The 20,302-nt window shown below is 49.0% G+C and overlaps 8 protein-coding genes across 8 annotated transcripts; 6 read left to right on the top strand and 2 right to left on the bottom strand.

Annotated features, from left to right (window-relative positions):
- Positions 1 to 368: 368 nt before the first annotated feature.
- COCVIDRAFT_25319 (hypothetical protein) lies at positions 369 to 1,589 on the bottom strand (the record flags this gene model as incomplete). The annotated part of the gene is made up of 2 exons (XM_014702691.1): positions 369 to 1,199; positions 1,242 to 1,589. The coding sequence occupies 2 exons, from the start codon at positions 1,587 to 1,589 to the stop codon at positions 369 to 371; spliced, it is 1,179 nt and encodes a 392-aa protein (XP_014558177.1).
- Positions 1,590 to 2,722: 1,133 nt separating this feature from the next.
- On the top strand, positions 2,723 to 4,102 carry COCVIDRAFT_36444 (hypothetical protein; the record flags this gene model as incomplete). The annotated part of the gene is made up of 4 exons (XM_014702753.1): positions 2,723 to 3,043; positions 3,101 to 3,260; positions 3,313 to 3,415; positions 3,466 to 4,102. The coding sequence occupies 4 exons, from the start codon at positions 2,723 to 2,725 to the stop codon at positions 4,100 to 4,102; spliced, it is 1,221 nt and encodes a 406-aa protein (XP_014558239.1).
- A 1,365-nt stretch (positions 4,103 to 5,467) lies between these two features.
- Positions 5,468 to 5,959, top strand: COCVIDRAFT_95049 (hypothetical protein; the record flags this gene model as incomplete). Its single annotated transcript, XM_014702752.1, has 1 exon — positions 5,468 to 5,959. One exon carries the CDS (start codon positions 5,468 to 5,470, stop codon positions 5,957 to 5,959), a length of 492 nt encoding a protein of 163 aa, XP_014558238.1.
- Positions 5,960 to 6,415: 456 nt separating this feature from the next.
- Positions 6,416 to 8,352, top strand: COCVIDRAFT_36442 (hypothetical protein; the record flags this gene model as incomplete). Its single annotated transcript, XM_014702751.1, has 5 exons — positions 6,416 to 6,753; positions 6,807 to 7,403; positions 7,455 to 7,815; positions 7,849 to 8,191; positions 8,258 to 8,352. The coding sequence occupies 5 exons, from the start codon at positions 6,416 to 6,418 to the stop codon at positions 8,350 to 8,352; spliced, it is 1,734 nt and encodes a 577-aa protein (XP_014558237.1).
- A 1,442-nt stretch (positions 8,353 to 9,794) lies between these two features.
- On the top strand, positions 9,795 to 11,212 carry COCVIDRAFT_25315 (hypothetical protein; the record flags this gene model as incomplete). The annotated part of the gene is made up of 3 exons (XM_014702690.1): positions 9,795 to 9,867; positions 9,948 to 10,260; positions 10,315 to 11,212. The coding sequence occupies 3 exons, from the start codon at positions 9,795 to 9,797 to the stop codon at positions 11,210 to 11,212; spliced, it is 1,284 nt and encodes a 427-aa protein (XP_014558176.1).
- Positions 11,213 to 12,183: 971 nt separating this feature from the next.
- Positions 12,184 to 13,491, bottom strand: COCVIDRAFT_95227 (hypothetical protein; the record flags this gene model as incomplete). Its single annotated transcript, XM_014702750.1, has 2 exons — positions 12,184 to 13,372; positions 13,427 to 13,491. 2 exons carry the CDS (start codon positions 13,489 to 13,491, stop codon positions 12,184 to 12,186), a joined length of 1,254 nt encoding a protein of 417 aa, XP_014558236.1.
- Positions 13,492 to 14,334: 843 nt separating this feature from the next.
- Positions 14,335 to 14,775, top strand: COCVIDRAFT_14694 (hypothetical protein; the record flags this gene model as incomplete). The annotated part of the gene is made up of 1 exon (XM_014702674.1): positions 14,335 to 14,775. The coding sequence occupies one exon, from the start codon at positions 14,335 to 14,337 to the stop codon at positions 14,773 to 14,775; it is 441 nt and encodes a 146-aa protein (XP_014558160.1).
- Positions 14,776 to 17,455: 2,680 nt separating this feature from the next.
- On the top strand, positions 17,456 to 19,981 carry COCVIDRAFT_95169 (hypothetical protein; the record flags this gene model as incomplete). Its single annotated transcript, XM_014702749.1, has 3 exons — positions 17,456 to 18,310; positions 18,365 to 18,622; positions 19,541 to 19,981. 3 exons carry the CDS (start codon positions 17,456 to 17,458, stop codon positions 19,979 to 19,981), a joined length of 1,554 nt encoding a protein of 517 aa, XP_014558235.1.
- Between the last annotated feature and the right edge of the window lie 321 nt (positions 19,982 to 20,302).

The raw sequence follows: 20,302 nt of genomic DNA, 5'->3' as shown, positions 1-20,302 counted from the left end.
ACAATACAATAATTTAGACACATTTTTGGCTAAATTCCAGTAATGTTGTAAGTAGAGTGAATGCGTTGAGTTTATCAATTTGATGTGTCGAGCGTGAAATGATAAGATTGCGGAATTGTAACGCGTAGGCTTACCTCTCTCTTACGAAGCAACTTTGACCACAAGGGACCTAGCTCTGGTCACAACTATAAACTGAAACCTGATGATAGCCAAGGTACCCAAAGGCCGCCACTTCCATCGGCTCAGTAATCAATCGGTGAAGCTTTTCTGGAACATGAAAGGACACTATCCTTATATATTTCATTGGACTGCGAGGGGTATCAGTAGAGCAACACTTCAGTGCAATAGCAGAGGCTTATCATCATACCTTATTTGCCCCAAACCTTTCTCCAGATCATTAAATCCTCGAGCGTTCTAGCTGCAGTGATGCATGTGAAGACGTTCTCATTCTTCCTTGTGAAGAACCACCGATTTTCCACTAGTGCTTGCACTCGCGTTTGTACTGGGAGTTTCTCGTCACTAAAGCGGGCCCACGCCTGATCATAAGGTCGCATGTTGGGTTGAAGGTGTGATAGGTCCTCGTAAGCAACGCCATGCTTTTCCAATAATTCCTTCATCTTTACTCCCGCAGCCTCCGAAAGTTCTCCAAGCAATGAGTTCCAGACGGTCAATTTATTGATCTGATTTGGCAACTCTCCAAGTAGCCACTTCTGGTATTCTTGAAGATCGGAATCCAATTCTTGCAAGTCATTCTCGCTCAATCTCACGAGGTCACTCCAAGATGCGCCACCAATTCGTATGACATGATGTGGTTCTTTTTCATCAATCTTCTTTTCCGCAATCGCCTTTTTCAGGGTTTTAAACGCTATATCTTTCCTCTCATCATAGTCACCGTCTGCATACAGCACGAGCAGGTCCACGCCGAAGATTCCCATTAAAGAATAAGCAGCATCTTCTGGGATAGTTGCAGAGCGGCCCTGGCTCCAAGACAAACGCTCATCTACGGTAAAGTAAGAGACCTCAAGTCCCTGGAGAGCTCGAATGGGAACCTGAGTCACAACGCTAATCGTAGATCCTAGCGTTTTCTTATTGCCGAGGAATGCCTTTTCCTTGGAAAAGAAGAAGATCGAGGTTGGTGCGATGAGTTCTTGAAGCGTCCAACTACGTTTGAACCATCTGCTCTTCGAGAACGCATATTCCTATTCCATATCAGAACCTTCTGTAGATTCGTGAATGGATACATCAGAGAGATACACGTAGCATCTGGCGGAATTTCGATACCAGTAGAACATAGAGGCCAGTGAACGCTGTAGTTCGGCGCTGGATGACTTGTTGATGCAGCAGGTGTCGATCCAGAAGTATGTTAGACCATCTGTCACAGTCTTCTCTTGACAAAAGCGCAGTTTTTCGTATCCCGGTTTGCTATTATCGCAATAGTCTTTCTGCCCACCTTGAATATCCTCGAATTGAACCTCATCATCACTGCAGCCCCAAGTATGGGGCAGTATCGCATAGACTGGAGTTTCTCCCCCCGAGAACCACTCAAGGATCCACTTGCGTTTATCAGGATCAAGCCGCAGCAGTCGCATAGTGGTATTCAGTAAAAAATGTAGAAAGTTGCGAGGGTAGAAAGATATAGCATGACAGTAACTTCTCGCATAAGAGACTCAGCCTACCCCGCATAAGGCTGTTGTTTGCTGTCCCCACAGTTTCATGATAACCAATCACGTCTCAATTAAAAAGCATGGCTTTTTTACTGCTTGAATACTGCTTTGGGTAAGTTCCATATTCGGGTGACGGAAAACTGGTATTAAGTGGGACACGTATTTAGTCTTAAATTACACAAACCAACACGGCTACTAAAACATGTCATATGGAGCAAGTAACGTATCTTTGGATAGTTAAGATTGTTTGCATAAGAGATGAGAGAAAAACACAACAATGATCAGTGCGCGGAACACTGTAGCCACAAAGAGATCAATCTTGCATATGGTCACCTTTGGTATACAAAGTGACTATCATCACAAGCCTAGCCTAATCAATTGCTCCCGCTTGAAAACTGATCGCTGGCCAAAAGACGATAGGATCGTTCCTTCGATTGGCCTTTTTTAAGGCAATAAGAATAATTGCTCTCCAGACTTTGTCTAAATATGGTTTAGGGTGGAGCACAGGCCCCCATGCTCCTTGGCCTTGAACAACCGATACCAGGGGGTTTACGTCGACTGATGTTTGCTTTCAGTGCGCTTGAACGTTGTAGATCGTCTCATGGACTCCCTTTTCTAATTTTAAAATCACTGGCATAGATCTTCTAAGACTTAATTCAGCGGAGAAAATCCCAAGACGGGCCCACAAAACGCGACGCTGGTTCCCGAGATCCGTCGCCTCCCGTACTTACTACGGTTAAGGCCCTCAAATTGGCAGGCGTTGGCCGAGAGAACCGGGGTTTTCGCCTTCCCACATTCCTATTATTTCCTAAACACCCCTTACGCAATGCCTTGGCCACCCATGACTCGGGGGATTTTATTAAGCTATACGAATAGTATTGCAGATCCTATACCTAAGAAGGCAGAAGTTAAGAAACGATAAGACCCGCTTGGATTTGTGACTTGTCCCAATTACAATGGTCTATGCGACAACGGCAATGGTGCAAGTCAAAAAGCGCATGTAGTCCAGCAGTGGTGGGTAAGTCGCCTCTGGTCTACACGCCTTGCCTTCGTTCACAATGCGCTTCTTCACTCGTTTTACCGCGCTGGTCACAGCCGCAGCTCCATTCGTTGCTCTTGCTGCTCCTGTCGCAGCACCTCCAACGGATGACATTATTCCTGGAAGATACATCATCCAGTTGAAGCCTGACACCGATATTGCGGCGGTCGCTGCTCACCATAATAAAGTGCGCAGCATCCATGCCCGCAACCTGGCTCGACGAAGTGACAATGCTCCTGCTGGTGAGCCAGTAGAGCGCGAGTACGGCTTCGGCGACTTCAAAGGCTATGCTGGGTCTTTCGATGAAGCAACCATCGAAGAGTTGAAGACTCTGCCAGAGGTAATACAGGTTCTACCATACAATGACACAAGGTAGCAATACTGACACAGTTGTTAGGTCCTTGTAGTTGAGCCAGATTTCATTGTAAGAACTAGCGCAATTGTGTCTCAGGCAAACCCACCATGGGGCCTTGCTAGCATCTCCTCCCGCACGCCAGGAGCCACCTCTTATGTCTACGACAACAGTGCGGGCCAGGGCACCTTTTCCTATGTAATAGGTAAGTCAAAAACATCATGCAGATCTTGATCTGATATTGATATACTATCAAGACACTGGTGTTCGTATCACCCACCAGGAATTCGGCGGACGAGCCATCTGGGGATTCAATGCCGTAAGAAACAGTCCTGATACTGATGAAGAGGGTCATGGAACGTAAGCCACACTCCATCTCACAGTGACTATACCCTTCTGACATAACTTAGTCACGTTGCTGGAACACTTGGTGGTACCACGTTTGGTGTTGCCAAGAAGACGGCAATCATAGGTGTCAAGGTTATAGGCGGAAGCACAGGATCTGCATCAGATGTCTTCGCAGGATTTGACTGGACGGTCAACGACATTGTCTCGAAGAACCGACAAAACACTGCCGTCATCAACATGTCGCTTGGTTCAACTGCCTCTACAACGTGGGACAATGCCCTTACTGCAGCTTGGAACAAAGGTGTAAGCATGGTAGTAGCAGCAGGAAACGAAAACCAACCCACCTTCGATCGTTCACCATGCCGCTCTCCTGAAGTCATCTGTGTCGGAAACGTCCAGAGCAACAACAGGAGGCTCGGCGGCGGAGGAGGCTCCAATTACGGCCCTGAAGTGGATATTTTTGCTGCAGGCACCCTCATCGTCTCAGCATCCCATCTGAGCGACACAGGATCGACAGTTAAGAACGGTACCTCCATGGCATCTCCTCACGTAGCTGGTCTGGTCTCATACCTCCGTGGTCTCGAGGGACCTTCGACTGCGGCGGCCGTTAAGGCAAGGGTGTACCAACTGGGCACGCCTGGTGTTGTGACAGACACAATGGGCTCAGTCAATCTGTTGGCATACAACGGCAACAAATAACTACAATTCTAATGCATGGGAGTCTAAGAATTTTGGTCATCCACCATTGTACGATTCAGATGTAATCTACTTCCTGCCTTGGTCTATTTTTTGTATATATTATATCATCAATACCACATATCCAATGTTATCTAAGTCACTTTCCGTGCCTCGAGTTCACCATATGGCTTGTTTAACCGGCTTGTCGTGTTCTACAAAGCAAGCGGTCTATGCATTCAACTCCAACTAGAAAATGATTGACAAAGCTTCCTGAAGCACAAACTCTTGACCAAAAGACACATGTAACTCATTCGTCGCTACTCGTTCCGAATCAATTCCTTCACAATGTCATTGAAAGGAACAATCAACCCACAAACACGTTGCAAAGCACCTCAATATATCCATTTTTCCAACATTTCATACTATCAGGTCAGCAATATAATGCCATCTTCACAATTGGTAAAGATTGACTTTTACCAAAGGTATAACAGCTTGGCGCCGCCAAAAATGTCGACACTAACCCGCCATGTGGACTGATCCACTGCCAAGTCTACCGGGATGGAGCGAGACCAATATATTCTGCTATAAACTCAGAAAATGTGCACGATCATCTAGAATAATGCAAGGTCCGTCCCTGCGTCGAGAGACACCCGCTGTGCAGTGATAGCTTCCAACCCGGCCTCTCGAATCCTTTTCCTATAGATATGCAAAGCTTTGGGTAATACGATAAGATGCTACCGTCTTTTCTTGATGAGGAATTAAGCCTTCAAAAAGTACTTTTCAAATGTTGGTCATGTTGTCGATCGTTCAACGTAGACTATTGATCCTACTTATACAACCCTTTGTTTACTTGTGACCGAGATAACTTTGCCACGTTTCGGAGGGTCAGAAACGAAGCGCTACTAACAAAGAATATTTACCTAGCTCTGGAGCATACACTGACCGTAAAATCATGGAATTTGACAGAGCCCGTACTTATCAGCGCACCTACTGCATACGCGTATGATATCCTTATGACAGACACACTTCTAAAGATATTCGTAGCTCAAGGATTATATAGGGCGATTGCGACGGTATTTGCTACGTACCCTGATACACGTGAGTCCGCCACGTGGGCGCCAAGAAGTGCAGCTTGAACATTGCTTCAGCCTTGCTTCAGCCTTCCTTCAGCCTTCCTTCAGCCTTCCTTCAGCCTTCCTTCAGCCTTCCTTCAGCCTTCGTCAATATCGTCGCTTTCTTCACTAAGAAATACCTCCTTGCATGCGCTTCTACTGCAAATCATAAACTAGATTAGCCCCCTGAATTTATCATTTCCATTTGCAAGTACCTTAGCTTCGCACTACTCGTGGCCCATGGGGTTGTGCGAGTGGGTTGGACTGCGCAAAAATGGCCGAAGGTCTCGCTGCTGTTGGGGTTGTCGCCAGTATAGCTCAGCTCGTCGATTTCAGCGCCAAAGTCCTCCTTCGCCTCAAGGAGTTCCATTCTCTTGCAGAAGAACTACCGATATCCCTTCGCCATGTCAGCTCTGAGTTGCCTGTTCTAAGCACTACACTAGAGAACATTTGCCAAAACCTGAAGGTAAACCCAGCAGATTCCAAACTCGAAGCTGCTCTGCTGTTAGTAGTCAGTGGGTGTCACGAACAGATAGCGCAACTAGACGCTATCATTGTGAAGACGCTGCCGACTGCCGATGACAAGTGGTTGTCAAAGAGCAGGAAGGCGATAGGAAGCCTGCAACGGGAAGAGAAAGTCGAAAACACTACAAAAATCTTACGAAACTACATTGCGACGCTAACATTCTACCACACTGTCACATCATCTGCCATGCAACCGCTACAAGGTAAATGTCTAATAAGGGGTGCGTGTAACTCTGACTGATTGTATTGTACAGATGCGAAACTTATCAAGATACGCCAGTGGCTAGCTGCACCAGATCCTTCCACGAACTACCAAAAAGCACTCAAGCAACGCCAAGAAGATACCGGGCTTTGGTTTCTCAAGAATGACCAGTATGCTGAGTGGAAGAAAAGCATGGCATCTTTCCTTTGGCTGCATGGCATTCCAGGGTGTGGCAAAACTATCCTCTGCTCAGCTATTCTTCAAAATGTGCTCCAGCACTGCGAAGGTGACCCTGGCAGAGTCGTCGCATACTTCTTCTTTGACTTCAACGATATCCAGAAGCAAAGCGCTGAGCTTATGGTGCGCTCCGTAATCTGCCAGCTTTCACAACAGTGCGTTACGATCCCCGCAAGCCTTGACACGCTGTTTTCTTCTTGCGATGACGGGCAGCGGCAGCCCTCGCTACACGCGCTCTTAGAAGCGTTACAACACATGATGCGGGAGTTCCCATGCGTCTACATAATATTTGATGCGCTTGACGAGTGTTCTGGGCGAACGGAGCTAATGGACATCCTGAAGACTATGTCTGCCTGGCAGCTTGAGAATACACATATGCTTCTAACGAGCCGCAAAGAACGAGATATACAGAATTCTTTAGAGACTTTCATATATGAGCAGAGTCATGTCTGCCTCCAGAGTGAACGAGTGGACAAAGATATACAGAAATACGTACAGCAGCGACTATCCAACGACAAGGACTTCAGTCGGTGGGAAAAAGACCCTACCGTGAGGCAGGATATCGAGACTACTCTGGTGAAAGGAGCGCAAGGAATGTACGTATCATACCTTATGTCCATGTAAACGCTGAAGACTAATGTACTTGCAGGTTTCGATGGGCCGTCTGCCAGCTGGACACGTTGGCGAAATGTCGCACTCGGGCAGCGCTACGGAGAGCGCTTGTAACGCTTCCACCAACGCTTGACAAGACATATGATCGTATTCTGTCCGCAATCAGCGAAGACGATTCGCGGTATGCAATCACTATTTTACGGTGGCTGACGTTTGCAGCTCGGCCGCTATCACTGGGTGAAGTCGCTGAAATCGTTGCGATCAATTTGGATGATGAAGCCACATTCGATCGTGATGAGGTTCTCGAAGATCCGTTGGATGTGTTGAACATCTGTTCTAGCATGGTTACTATAAGTACGGAGGAGAGCGAAACGCAAGGCCCAGCAAAACAGATTGTAGTGCTTGCACATTACTCGGTCAAAGAGTATCTCATATCAGACAGAATACAGAAAGGTTCCGCAGCTCACTACAGCATGCAACTTGCTGTGTGCCATGACGCTATTGCGAGAAGCTGTCTTGGATACCTCCTCCAGTTCCGAGGAGTCAAAATGCTCAGCCACGATAATGCAAAAGAATTCAGACTGGCAGATTATTCAGCCATGTACTGGATAGAGCATGTTCGAATGACGAACGAGTAGGCAGAATGGTGCTCTCAAGAGGCGATAATACTACTTTCAGAAAAGAGCGACGTGTATGTGAACTGGCTTCGAATTCATACTCCAGACATGCCATGGGAGGGCTCGAACTTCCAGAGGAGCCTACAATCAATGCCATTACCTTTTTATTATGCAGGCCTGCTTGGCCTGAAACGGGTTGTAAAGTTGCTGCTCAACGCGGGCGCCGACGTTAACGCCCAGGGTGGATTCTACGGCAACGCGCTATACGCAGCTTCAGTAAAAGGCCACGAGCAGATAGTCAAGATACTACTCAATAAAGGCGCCAACGTCAACGCCCAGGGTGACTGTAGCACCGCGCTATACGCAGCTTCAGTAAAAGGCCACGAGCAGATAGTCAAGATACTGCTTAACGCGGGCGCCGGCATCAAAGTCCAACATGGAATGTACGACAACATACTATAGAGAGCTGCGTATTTTGGTAAAAATTCAATACTGGAGCTTCTAGTCTCAAAAATCGATAATACGCAGCTCCAGGATCCGTACAACCGGACTCTACTCTGGTGGGCTGCAGCCGGCGGCCAGTCTCATACTACAAAAGTCCTTGTTAGCCAGTACCATCACGACCTTCAGATCACGGACAAGTTTGGGCGCTCGCCATTGTGGATTGCTACCAAAGAAAGTCATCGTGAAGTGCTGGAATTCTTATCGGAAGTGTGTGGACTGACCAGTCTCGAGAAAGTATCGTTGCCTGATCATGGCCATGACGCGGTATATGATCTATGCAACGTCTGTACCTCGCCCATAAGTGCGGCTGACTTCCACTTCTATCACTGCGAATATTGCTCAAATGGAAATTGATGTGTTTGCGAAGACTGTTGGAAAAGAGGTGCTAATTGTGCGGATGAGACACATACCTTAACTGAGATCATAAAAGAAGGTCAAAATTGGGTCAAAATAACCGACTGAATATTTCAAGGTCCGAATCGCCCTGAGGATCTGTTCTTAGGGCTGCTGTAGCGCCTGCAAAGATAGATAAGGTTACACAAGGATGTTTTTGTATACAATGAACATTGTCAGTGCTCGCAGAACTCCTTCCACGATAGCAATAGCCCGTATCTTGAGTTTTGATTGGTTATCTAGGGCGCTGTACCGCACTGGCAGCATGCAGGACTTATTTTTGTACAGGACTATCAATGCTGGTGAGCTTACTGGAATGAATGCATCGGATGGCCTGAATGCCGTTATTTTGTACGTAACGAAAGAGACGAGCACCATCCTTACCGTTAATCTTACTAGCGTGCATCTTGACTTGCAATGCGACGCTACTGGCCCGTGTCCATATGCTTAACCCGCGAAATCACGGCAGATGGAACACTAAGAAAGGCTGAGCAGTTTTAGCAAAGCTTGTAGAAATGAGAAGTCAAAATAGATTGGACCTAGCCATACTAAGCAACCTAGGAGATCTTCCTCTAACAATACCTGTTCATGTTTGTAGGCAATTGAAGAATCGCAGCTCACTTCATGATATGGAGACTTTTAAGAAACAACCCAGACTTCCTGACCGCCCATCAACGGCTTCTATTTTAAGAATTATAATTCTTCGGGAAGTGCAGCTGACTGGTCATTCAATGAACTTTGATGTTAGGAAAGAGTTGATTAGATGCAAATCTCTGGCCCCTGCAACTGCCTTATACTATCTTTCCTGTCAAGATAATAAGCTTTTCCCGAATTTGCTTGGTGCAGGGACGGAATGGCTTAATTTATGGGTAAATAGGCCGAACACGAAAATCTAGAAATTCTAGCGCACGGGAATGTCCGACTTGAGTCAGCTTATGGTTGGTAGGAACATTCAGATCATTGCACATCAGTATGCAACATTATTCATTGGATACGAACATTGGCTGTTCGATAATGTAACCCAATTAAGCTGTAACAATTGTAAACAAAATTCCTCCTGTGCATTGCCAAACATCGCTCTTCTGAACATCGTCATCATGTGAACGAAGCATTGATGCAGCGCACTACTGTCAGCGATGTCACTATCGGATCTAAGCAGAAGTTGTATATTCCGGTGTGTACTCCGACAACTAAAATAGCCACCGCAAGGGCTAAAGTAAGCAGCCACTTTTGAAGCCGTTGGCACTATGCCCAGTTGGTCCTCTGCAAACCTACGTCCGGTATGTCACGACACGGTCCGCACCTATGAACACTGACCAAAATGGTTGCCGCGATGCCGCCTGCCTAAGAACGTGATTGTCACTGCGTAACAATATCGTAGGATGGCCATTCATATAAGAACATGAGCAGGTTCCCACTATGGTCGATCGTTGCCACGGCCATCTCGCGCTCTCTCCTAATCACCCATCCACCACCCTCGCTTCCTTAATAGATTATACAAAACTCTTGCCATGTTGTCTCTCGCTCAAGCTACGGCCATACTCGCCTTTACTGGCGCAGCTGTTGCTAGTCCTGCCCCAGGAGGTTCGTCAAACAAGGAGTGCGCGGTGATTATTGCGCAGTGCAGAACACTCAACCGAGCTATTGCTAACATTTCTCCAAAGCAGACGGTACTACCTTTTCGCTTAGTCCAATACCTGGATCCGGATCTCCAAAGCATGGACTGAATGAGTTAATCGCTCTCAGACGTAGAGCCGGAGTTGAAGTACACCCAAAGCTCATTGAGGTTGCGGAGAGTGCCGGGCGTCGTCTACACAAAGCCCGTTCGGCTGCTCGCAGCACTGGTCGAAAAGTTACTGGGTCTTCATGGGGATGGAGTGAGGACAAATGGGATACTGAATACCTTTATCCAGTTCAGATTGGTGGTAAGAACGGCAAGACGTTTCGTGCCAATATTGGTACTGCTGCCGCAGATTTGTGAGTCATTTTGTACTTCCAGTAAACTATGGGTATTTGCTAACATTCACCAAGTTGGTGCCATTCTTCCGCACAGCCTCCTGAACAAAACATTGGGTACACCTACTACGAAATCAACCCCGCTCACCAGAAGGTCGGCTCTAACTATTCGGTTGGATACAACGGCGCTGAAATAGCAGATTCTTACGGCAATGCGTATGTCGAAGATGTCACGATCGGCAGTATTACCACCAAGCAAACCATTGGCGCAGCCAGTGGCATATCACAAACATTCCTATCAGACAAGAATATGGACTGCCTCATCGGTCTCGGCAACAGCACTTACAACAGCATCGGTCCTGAATACGAGAACAATTTCTTCGACAACATCAAGAGCCAGCTTGCCAAGCCTGTGTTTGCCTATGCCGAGAAGAAGGGCGGAGCCGTTTTCGACTTTGGATTCTTTGACCCAAACCAGTATACTGGCAAGATTGCCTGGACCGACAACTCACCCGAGGAAGATTGGCCTGCATACGCCTTCTACGGCGATGGCTTCAGTCTTTTCGACCCCCAGGCCAAGGTCACCCCGAGGAAGATGTATATCCACCTCGATGCCTCCACTACCCTTTCCTACACCGACCCCGATATCGTCACCGCGTGGTACAAAGCCGTCCCCGGCTCAAAGTACGATGATGACCAACAGATGCACAGTATCCCTTGTGACAGCAAGCCCGGCGGCTTCACCGTCGTCATTGCCGGTCAAAAGTTCTTCACTCCTGGTTCGCAACTCGTTTCCATCCCCCTTGACAATGAGGGCAAGATGTGCCTCGGTGGTCTGCAGAACATTGGTGGTGGCGTCGATTTCAGTCTCTTCGGCACCACGTGGCTAAAGAACAAGTACATCATGCACAACTTTGCCAATCCTAATGCTGTTAAAATTGGGTTTGCCATGCAGCCCGGTGCTACCCACTAAGCGTTTTTCGCCTGACGCGTAGCGGGCACGAGGGCGTTTAATGTATATATGTAGTGTGCGAGCCCAAACGCTCAGGCATTACTAAGAGAAAAAAAATACGAGTAATTTGTTTGGTAAATAGACTAGAATATAACGGCTTACCACCTTGATCTAAATTTCAATTACATGCCATTAGAAACGCTGTGACTTTCAAGCCAAACAACTTATCCATCTAGTTTCCTAGGTACACTCACCCAAACGACACCCACCACACGTACTCCAAAAGCACAACCTCCTTCCTTCACGCAACCTACCTCAGCATTCTCCATAAACACCACCTCAACCTCATCTCTTGCATACCTTCTCATCCGACCAGAGAACCTTCAGCGCAATTCTGACACCCAACACCGCATTAAACATACAACCCATCTCACATCCAATCCATTGCTTTCTTTTTGTTTAAGCTTTTAAACCCCCTCATCGCTTAATGTATAGCCAGAATATTCCACTCAAATCACGCTTCTAGCGTGCGGCGCTGGTGTACCGGGATAGGGGTGTGGGACGTCAGGGTGAGAGTTGATGTCGGACATACTTAGGGCAAGACCAGGATGTATCTATATAATTTCAGCTTCGCTGCGATGCGACGGCCAGGCTATGGAAACGGTGTCGAATGGGAAGTGCATTGTAATGCGCACAATGCTGCTGTAACATATATGGTGAAGGATAATATGATTCCGCCTGTGTAGCAACTCCGTTCCCTCCCCTCTTCCTTGAGATGTGATTATTGCACAACATCTTATTATGGAGACACCCCAGATTGTCTCTTCCACTTTCGCCACATCACATACGACATAGTAAACGATCCAACTCCACAACATCCACAAGTCGCTAGGTTTCCCTTCATCTCACACAACAAACAAAGAATAATGTCAGAACTAAACTTGATAACTTGATTGAAAGATATTACATTGCTAAAAGGTATACAACATTTTTTACACATTCTGCTCGTTGATGAAAAGACCAGCCATTCCCATACCAGTACCAATGCACATACTGGTGAGAAGAACCTTCTTCTTTTGCCTCCTGCACTCGCTGAGACCAGTGACGATTTGTCGGGCACCCGTGCATCCAAGAGGGTGACCAAGGGCGATGGCACCACCGCGGACGTTGAGCTTGGAGTGGTCGATCTTGAGGGTTTCGAGGCAGTATACGGCCATGGATGCAAAAGCCTCGTTGATCTCGATGAGGTCGACGTCGTCGAGGGTGATGTTGAACTTGGTGAGGAGCTTGGGGATGGCGACGGATGGGCCGATACCCATGATTCTTGGGGCGAGACCGGCGACGGTGGCGCCGATGTACTTGGCCATGATGGGCTGGCCGAGCCTCTCGGCGGTGGAGCGCTTCATGAGGAGGATGGCGGCGCATCCGTCGGTAAGTTGGGAAGAGTTTCCAGCGTGTGACTTGTCGCCGTGGGGCAGGAAAGCGGGCTTGACCTTCTGCAGGCTCTCGAAGGTGGTGCCAGGTCGGATACCCTCGTCCTTTGTGAGAACAACAGTCTTCTCCTCGCCAGTTTTGGGGTCCTTGACGACAGTGGTGATGGGCACAATCTCGTCGTCGAACCAGCCAGCCTTCTGGGCAGCCTCGGCCCTTCGGTATGACTCTGCGGCGAACCTGTCCTGGCGCTCACGCGAGATGTTGAAGTCGTTGCCGACGTTCTCTGATGTCTGGCCCATGGGCTGCATGCAGTCGGATGCCTCTTGGTTCTCAAGGACCTCGGCGACGAAGGGCCTCTCGAGCCTGTCTCCACCCACGGTCATACTCTCGGCGCCAACGGCCAGACCAATCTCGATGCTGCCGACGGCGATCTGGTTGGCAATGTCCTGCACTGCCTTAAGACCTGACGAGCAGAAACGGTTGAGGGATGATCCAGATGTGGTGTTGGGGAAACCCGCGGCGAGCATGGCGGCGCGGATGTAGTAGGCAGCCTTTGCATCGGAGACGTTGCCCAGGCAAATGTCTTCTACAAGGGCGGGATCGAGGTTGGCCTTTGCAACGACCTGCTTCAATGTCTTGACGAGGAGGCCATCGAGTGTGGTGTCCTTGAAACCACCCTTGTGGGCCTTTGTGAGAGGTGTGCGGATGGCGAGGGTGATGACAATATCGTCGGGGTTCTTGGTGGTGCTATCGAGACATTGTCAGCAATTGTTCTTGTAGTGGCGCATCGTGTTATCTTACAGTGCCGCCAGACCGCCGGTTGAGGGCGTCAGTTGGTTGACAATGGACTTGAGACGGTCAGCCATGGTGATTGTGTGAAAGAAGGATGGGTATAGAAAGTGGATGACAAGGTAAAGACAAAGACTGAGGCGATAAGAGAAAGAGACGGATTGTCGAGGCGAAGACGCACCTCTTAACTCGACTTGTGGGGCGTGCGCGAGAGCGTGTTGAGCCGAGGATCTCGGAGGCACTTCGCCTAGTCACGTTGCCGTCGGTAATCAGTACCATGGCAACTCCGGCTGCCCCATCAATGTGCATACTCCATACCGGGTATAGTAATCATGATATCGCCACGGTAGTTCCAGAGCCATGGTAATAAACAGTCACTCCCATGCAGCCATGGCCGTGTGGGACTTGTGTGGTCCCTTTTGGGGAAACTGGAGGCGACGGCAACTGCTGCTCTGTCGGCCAACTGCTCACGGCTCTTCCCGCCTCCCCACATTTTGCCACAACCATCGTGCGTGGAGACATGGCGGCCCACTTCCCCAACCTCACATAACCACTGCTTACCCAGCCATAAAATATGACTGGTGGAGCTGACAACAGGATACAGTTCCAGGGTTGATTAGGATTGATGGACCCGGTACCAGATTGCTTGTTCCAACCTCAACCTTATGCGATATCAACGCCGCAAGTCTGCACATCTCGCGCAACCCGAACGCCGTCTTCTCATAGTTCAAAGAAAGAAAAGAAAAATTCAATGGAATTATCAACATGATGAATTTGGTACCAACTCTAGAATTACCGCCATGAATCGTTTCTCCTGGAAAAAAGCCCTCCCAATCCCCCACCCCACGCATCCAAGCAAGAAAATATCACAGTAAAATTATACACCCATCCCCACATCCTCCTAAATAAAAGCCGCTAACATGGCTCCCAAGAATGCAACTCCAGTACCCACATCCAGACGTCCCGCACTACCAGTCATATTTCCCATGTTCATCAGGCCCATCGCACTGCCCGTCGACATGGGCATAACCATACCATCCGACATGGTCATCATACCCGATCCCATGGACCCCGACATGGCCGCTCCAGATGTGCTAGCCGGCGCATCATTCCACGCCATAGTAACATCTGCCCTTGACGGTGTAGGCATCGGAACCATGGACATGGACATGGACACGGACGACATGGATGACATGGACATGGACATTGAGGTTGTTGCTGCCGAGGAAGAAGTAGACGATGCCGTCGACTCTGCGAGAGCGAGGGGCGCAAAGAGCGCAATAGCAGCGACGGTGAAGCTTGAAGCGAGCATTTTCGAAATATTCCGTTTCCTTGATTTTTTTTTTTCGTTGATGTTGTAGAAATGGTAAAGGCGTTGAGTCCGGCTCGGTAACAAGAGTGAAATTACTTTGGAAGAATATAAAAAAAAAGGTATATACACAGATCGACAAGGTGAAGATGCGGGAAACACTCAGAAGCGGGGCGGAGCAAAAAAGGGGAAAACGGAGTATTCTGGGGTTTATATATATATTTTTTTTGCAAATATACGGGCAGACTCGCTTCATGCGGTTTGCAGGTTTCTTGCTAGGCGATTCGCAACCAATGCTATGGAGAGTGCTACATGCCACAAAACGCGTTGCACCTGTCAGTGTTTCCTCCTCCTTCCTTCCTTCCCTAGCTTGTGCATGCTAACTCTCCAACTATGATTAATGTCCCGGAAACCACGCCCTCCGTTTTGAATAACGTGACTGTGAACACGCCGTTTCAACCGCCCGTCGGAACGCTGCAGAACCGGACCCACTCCCTCCCAAAGAAAAAACACAGAGAGGGAGGGTGTGCGCTCAAAGCATGAGAAGGGACAGTGTATGAAAGAGTGTTTCGGCGGCAGTGGCGTTGGGGTGCCCCGAAACGGGGGCGGTGGTGGTGGTGCGGACTAAACTGTGTGCGGATTGGCTGAAACGGAAGATGCGTGTGGTTGGTCCGCGTCCGCGCGTTGGTCTGGAGTTTGTCGCGACTTCACTTGCTTGCGCGATGGGAGGATATGTGCGAAAACGCTGGTTTTGCGCAAGTACATGTGGTTATCGGGTGGGAATTCGGGTATAGAGGGCACGGTGAGGTTGTTTGGTTGGTGGGAGATGTTGGTAAAGGGTCATGTGTGGGTGCGGGTGTGTCTGTGTGGGGAGGACAAGTGACAGATTGAATAAGCGTGAGACTGATGCGCGACTGACGTGCTGGAGACATTTATTGTGGCAGCTCTATTGGAATACGGGATTTAGCGCTTTTCTGGGGTGATTACTCGACGGTTGTTCCGGATCGGCGGTTTTCGAGGTTGGATGAGGCGCGCGATGCGCGGTGGAATCTCATGTTTAAGGTATCAAGGCAGCGCGGATAAACAAGCGGAAAGATCGCTTTGTATACGAACTGAGGGCTGTCCGCTCTCCCTGTATGTTTCGCTGGAGCTCGTCAGTGGAAGTGGTAAAGACGCCGGTATGGTAAGGCAGTGCGATGACACTGGAACTTGACATTTGACTGCTGGAGTGTTCGAGTATTCCTCCAAACTGATGGATACTCCTATGCTTCTCTCATTTCCTATTCTCTGCAATATGTGTCGTCGGCCATGCATCTTTCCTACGCCAACTTGACTTGTCTCGCTTGTCGAGCCACCTACTCGTCTTCTCCAAGTCAGACAAAACTCCATTTTTTCTGGTCGCCCTTTCTCTCGTAAATTATTCTGATATCTATGTTGCCTCGCCTTGTTGCTAAGTCTCCCATTCTGGTGCGCAATCAATTTGTGCGACAGTCACTAACAATGTCATTGTCCTCTCCCCACCCCTCCCCGACGGTGCTCTGGTATCCTCCTACTCTCTCCATTCTAATCTTAATTATCATCTCCTACGTATCCATTCGTTGCGAAAAAAGATCTGTTCATTCGTTTCGGTGAGAAAACTGATACACGCTCGTTGTTGAGGCGTCTCGGTCGATATAGTCTGAACGGATCTCGACGACGCTACGCGCAAGTCAGTGGCGCATCACAGTCTCTAAGATATGAACATGACCTTTGCAGAATTGGATACCTTGAAAGTTGACAACAGTATTATCACGGATAATATCACTCTCAACCATACGTCTCACGCCAATAGTGACACTCCCAAAGCTACATCAGTCACTGATAATTCCCATATCTCCAACGCAACTGAGCATTGTAAAGGTCATGTAGCATAATTTCATTGTGCATAATCAAACCACGTACAAAAAATGCAAGGTGCATCTCGACCTTGCACTCTGTTGCCCTGATCGGCTAGGCAGGTACCATAGGGCTGCAGAAACAAAGCCCAGCTCCATCACCAACCCACCCTGCTTATCTCCGATACCCCACAAACCATCATTACTCCCTTTGCACCTGACGGAATACAAGGCAAAGGTGGGTCCCAAGCACCACGTGGGCGAGCCTAAGGCATCCACAAATGGTACTCGCGTGGAGGTGAAAGGGACGGTTCCCAAAGCGACGGGTCAAGATGGTGCCCGTGATCTTCGATCCGCTACCTTAGCGCCCGTTTCCCCGCAAGAACTCTCAGATCTAACCGCTCCGTTTGTTTGCCCTGGTGTTTAGACCAACCTTGGCTACCGTCTTTGAGGCTCCAATGCCTTGGCAGAAGGGCGTAGAAGCCTGTATGGGGAAGGGGGACGGAGACTAGTGGCCGCGCGCAAGGTACCAAATCGATGCAATTGGGTGACTATTGTCCGCGTGCGGAATTAATCTGCTCTATCGCCTCAGTCTGTGTCGTCACAAAAGAATCAAACGCTCACCATACCGGCCCAAGCGCCCTGCTATCAAGATGTTCTGCTCTCTATAAGATAATCTTCCACTTCAACCAATTGCCTCACAACAACTCTGGTTGAGTCGCTCAAGACACTCAAGAAACCTCTCCTGGGTAGGTACAGTCTTTGGCGTTCTTTTATTTGGCGTTGTTTTCTCCATCTCTTTCAGTTTTCGAGACAACAATTGGGAAGAATTGTTGTCATTAACCACCAGAAGCAATCATGGCAGCGATTGCAAGAAACAACGCGTTTGGTGCTGGGGCTCCCAGCTGGAATCTCTCATTCCCAGCTGGTGAGATTACTGCGGCGGAAATCACAGCCTATTGTCCACACTGGTTGAAGTCCATCGATGTCATCAGCCGGTTTCTATCTCACGGAGCCCGCACGATTCACATCGCGGCATTGCTCAACGAGTTCCGTTCCTTCCCTGATAATAAGGTTTTCAACACCAACTCGACTTTGGTGATGATGTCTTACGCCATGCGCAAGGCAGGTTTCGATGGATGGTGCGTGATGAAGCACTTTGACTTCTCACGCGACCACTTCCTCCCAGAGAGCGGACTGAATGTCACAAATTTCCGCACACCCTGCATGATCCAGCCCAGGGATAAGGGTTCGGAGGCATCAAGCCATGCTACCAACCAAGAGGTGCGCCCGGTAGCATTCAAGGACTTGGCCAAACATGTTAAGAAGCACCCCTCCGGAGACGACGCGCTCGACCTGGCAAGATGCGTGCAATATGCAGTTGAGCACCCGGACGAGGTATGGCTGTTCCCAACAGACTTCCAACGCCTCACTGCACACCTCGGTGGACCAGCGACTATCACGCCCAACCATCTCGACGAGGAGGTGTTCGCTCGCCGTGACGACGTCAAACTTCCAACTACCAAGCGCAAGAGGTCTGCTGCCATTAAGCCGATCTCTTCAAACAAGCAGTCCACCAACAAACAACCTACCAAACCGCGTAGGTTTATCCATGTCGTTCCTCAGTCAGGTCCCTCGAAGCCGCGAAAGCGAGGAAACGACCACCTCTCCAAGGACACCAACTCTGCCGAAGAGTGTGAGGCTGGTCACAAAGTACGTACAAGGACTGATATCTCCAACTCAAGTAGCCGCTAACATCATGTCAAGGAGAACGAACCATTCGGACAGCTTGCCAAGAAGCGCAAGCTCTCTCGTGGTCGTGCAACCTACAACGCATTCGTTGACGACGAGGAATTTCTCCCTGCTGAGGTTGAGGCCAACGAGTACATTCCGGTGGGGGACTTCAGCGCGCCTGAGCAAAACGAGCAGCCTCAAAGTGAGGTTGAGAGGAGCATCGCTCTCCGCAAGGCTCGCGATGGCAAGCGGGCGGCTGTCGAGCCTGACACTGCTGCTCCCCAATTCGATGTCGAGCCCAATACTGGCTCTCTCCAGACTGACTTCTTGGACTGTGAACCAGTCCTCAACTTTTCCCCCCGCTCCAATCATCAAGGCAATCTTCCTTCCAATTTCAGTCAGCAGCTTGATAGTGTATCTAATCACGCACAAAACTCCAATGTTGCATCCGGATATGGTCAGATGTCCAGTGTTCCAAACGTCTGCAATCAGCAGTCCGGCTTTGCGCCTATTCACCGCCAACAGCCAGGCTCCACTCCCACCTACGGTCAGAATCTTGACATCCCATCTACTTATATTCAACAATCTCATCACCCATCTGGCTATGATCAACAATCTTCTTTCCCATCCGTTTATCCTCAAAAGGCCGATCTCACAAAGGGCTATGGCCAGCAGACGAACTTGCCATCGACTTCTGCCCAACAGCCCGTTTTGCCATCCAATTTTGGTTGGCAGTCAATCTCGACGCCCAATCACACTCAGCAGTCTTTTGCATGTGGGAATGGTCAACCACTGAGCTTTACAACCGGGTACAGCCAGAACACTGATGCCGCATGCAACGCCAACCAAAAGTCGATTTTTGCGCCCGGCTATGATCCGATGGAACCCAACTTCACGCCCAACTTTGATGCATCGCAGTTCGAATTGCCGCTCAGCTTCGTACCCAATGACTACCAGCAACCATTCAGTCTCCCTTCCACCTTTGCCCAAGCCCCGTTGGACTTCGCATCGATTTTGGATCCAAACACATCAAGCTCCGCACCAATGCTCAACCAAATCCCATTGGATTTCATTCCCACTTTCGAACAAAAACCATCCGATTTCAACCCCAGTTCCGCTGCTCAGCAAGTTGAACTTCCCAAGTAAGTCCTCATCCACCGCGTCGCCTCTCTTCCACTCACTAATGCTTCTACTTCCAGTCTTGTTCAGCAATACACACCACCATACGAACAATCTTACGAAAAAACCGACACCGCCGCCGCCGACCCCCTTCCCGCCTTCCTCGCCCCTCCCAACCTCCCAGCCAACCGCCTCCAAATCACTGGCCAAACCCTCCAAAAATACGCCCTGCCCCCCTTCCGCTCCCAAAGCGACATGTTCACGACCGCTTTTCACTACAGGCGCTTCGGTAACGCCCGCCAGTCCGCTCCGTACCGCGAGCTGCACGCCTTGTGCTGTCTCGATAATGACGACATGGGAGACTGGGCGGAAAACATCCGCTTCGCCAAAGAGCAGTGGGTCTACTATGGATCTATCTGGACCGAGTTCCCTGGCCATCTTGAGAAGATCAGGAAGGCCCGGCAGGAGTGGGGCTGGAAGAGTACGGAAGCTATTCGCGCGGATGCGCTGAACGGCTCTCGGGCCACGTAAAAGCTTGGGTCTTTTCTTCTTTTTTCCTTTCTTTGATTGTTTGGTCACAATGTTTCCCAATGTTTTTCCTATCTTTCTCCCGTCTTGCGATTTGTACAGACGATGACCACAATGTTTGGTTGGTATATCTTGTAATGTTTTCCTTTATCTCTTTATCTTTTCTCCCGTCTTTGCGTTTTGCAAGGACGATGATTACTATGTCACGCTGCCATGGCGGCGTTTTTCTTATCTCTCTCATGAAAGTTCTCAGGATATACTTGGTGTTTGGGGCGTTGGATACATGGAAGGGAGATTCACTATCTGATGTTTGTTTTGTTTTGT

Source organism: Bipolaris victoriae (assembly GCF_000527765.1).
Source record: "Bipolaris victoriae FI3 unplaced genomic scaffold scaffold_28, whole genome shotgun sequence".
In the NCBI taxonomy this organism is placed as follows: domain Eukaryota; kingdom Fungi; phylum Ascomycota; class Dothideomycetes; order Pleosporales; family Pleosporaceae; genus Bipolaris; species Bipolaris victoriae.
Note: the sequence above shows the minus strand (reverse complement) of the source record. Positions and strands in the feature narration are given on the sequence as shown.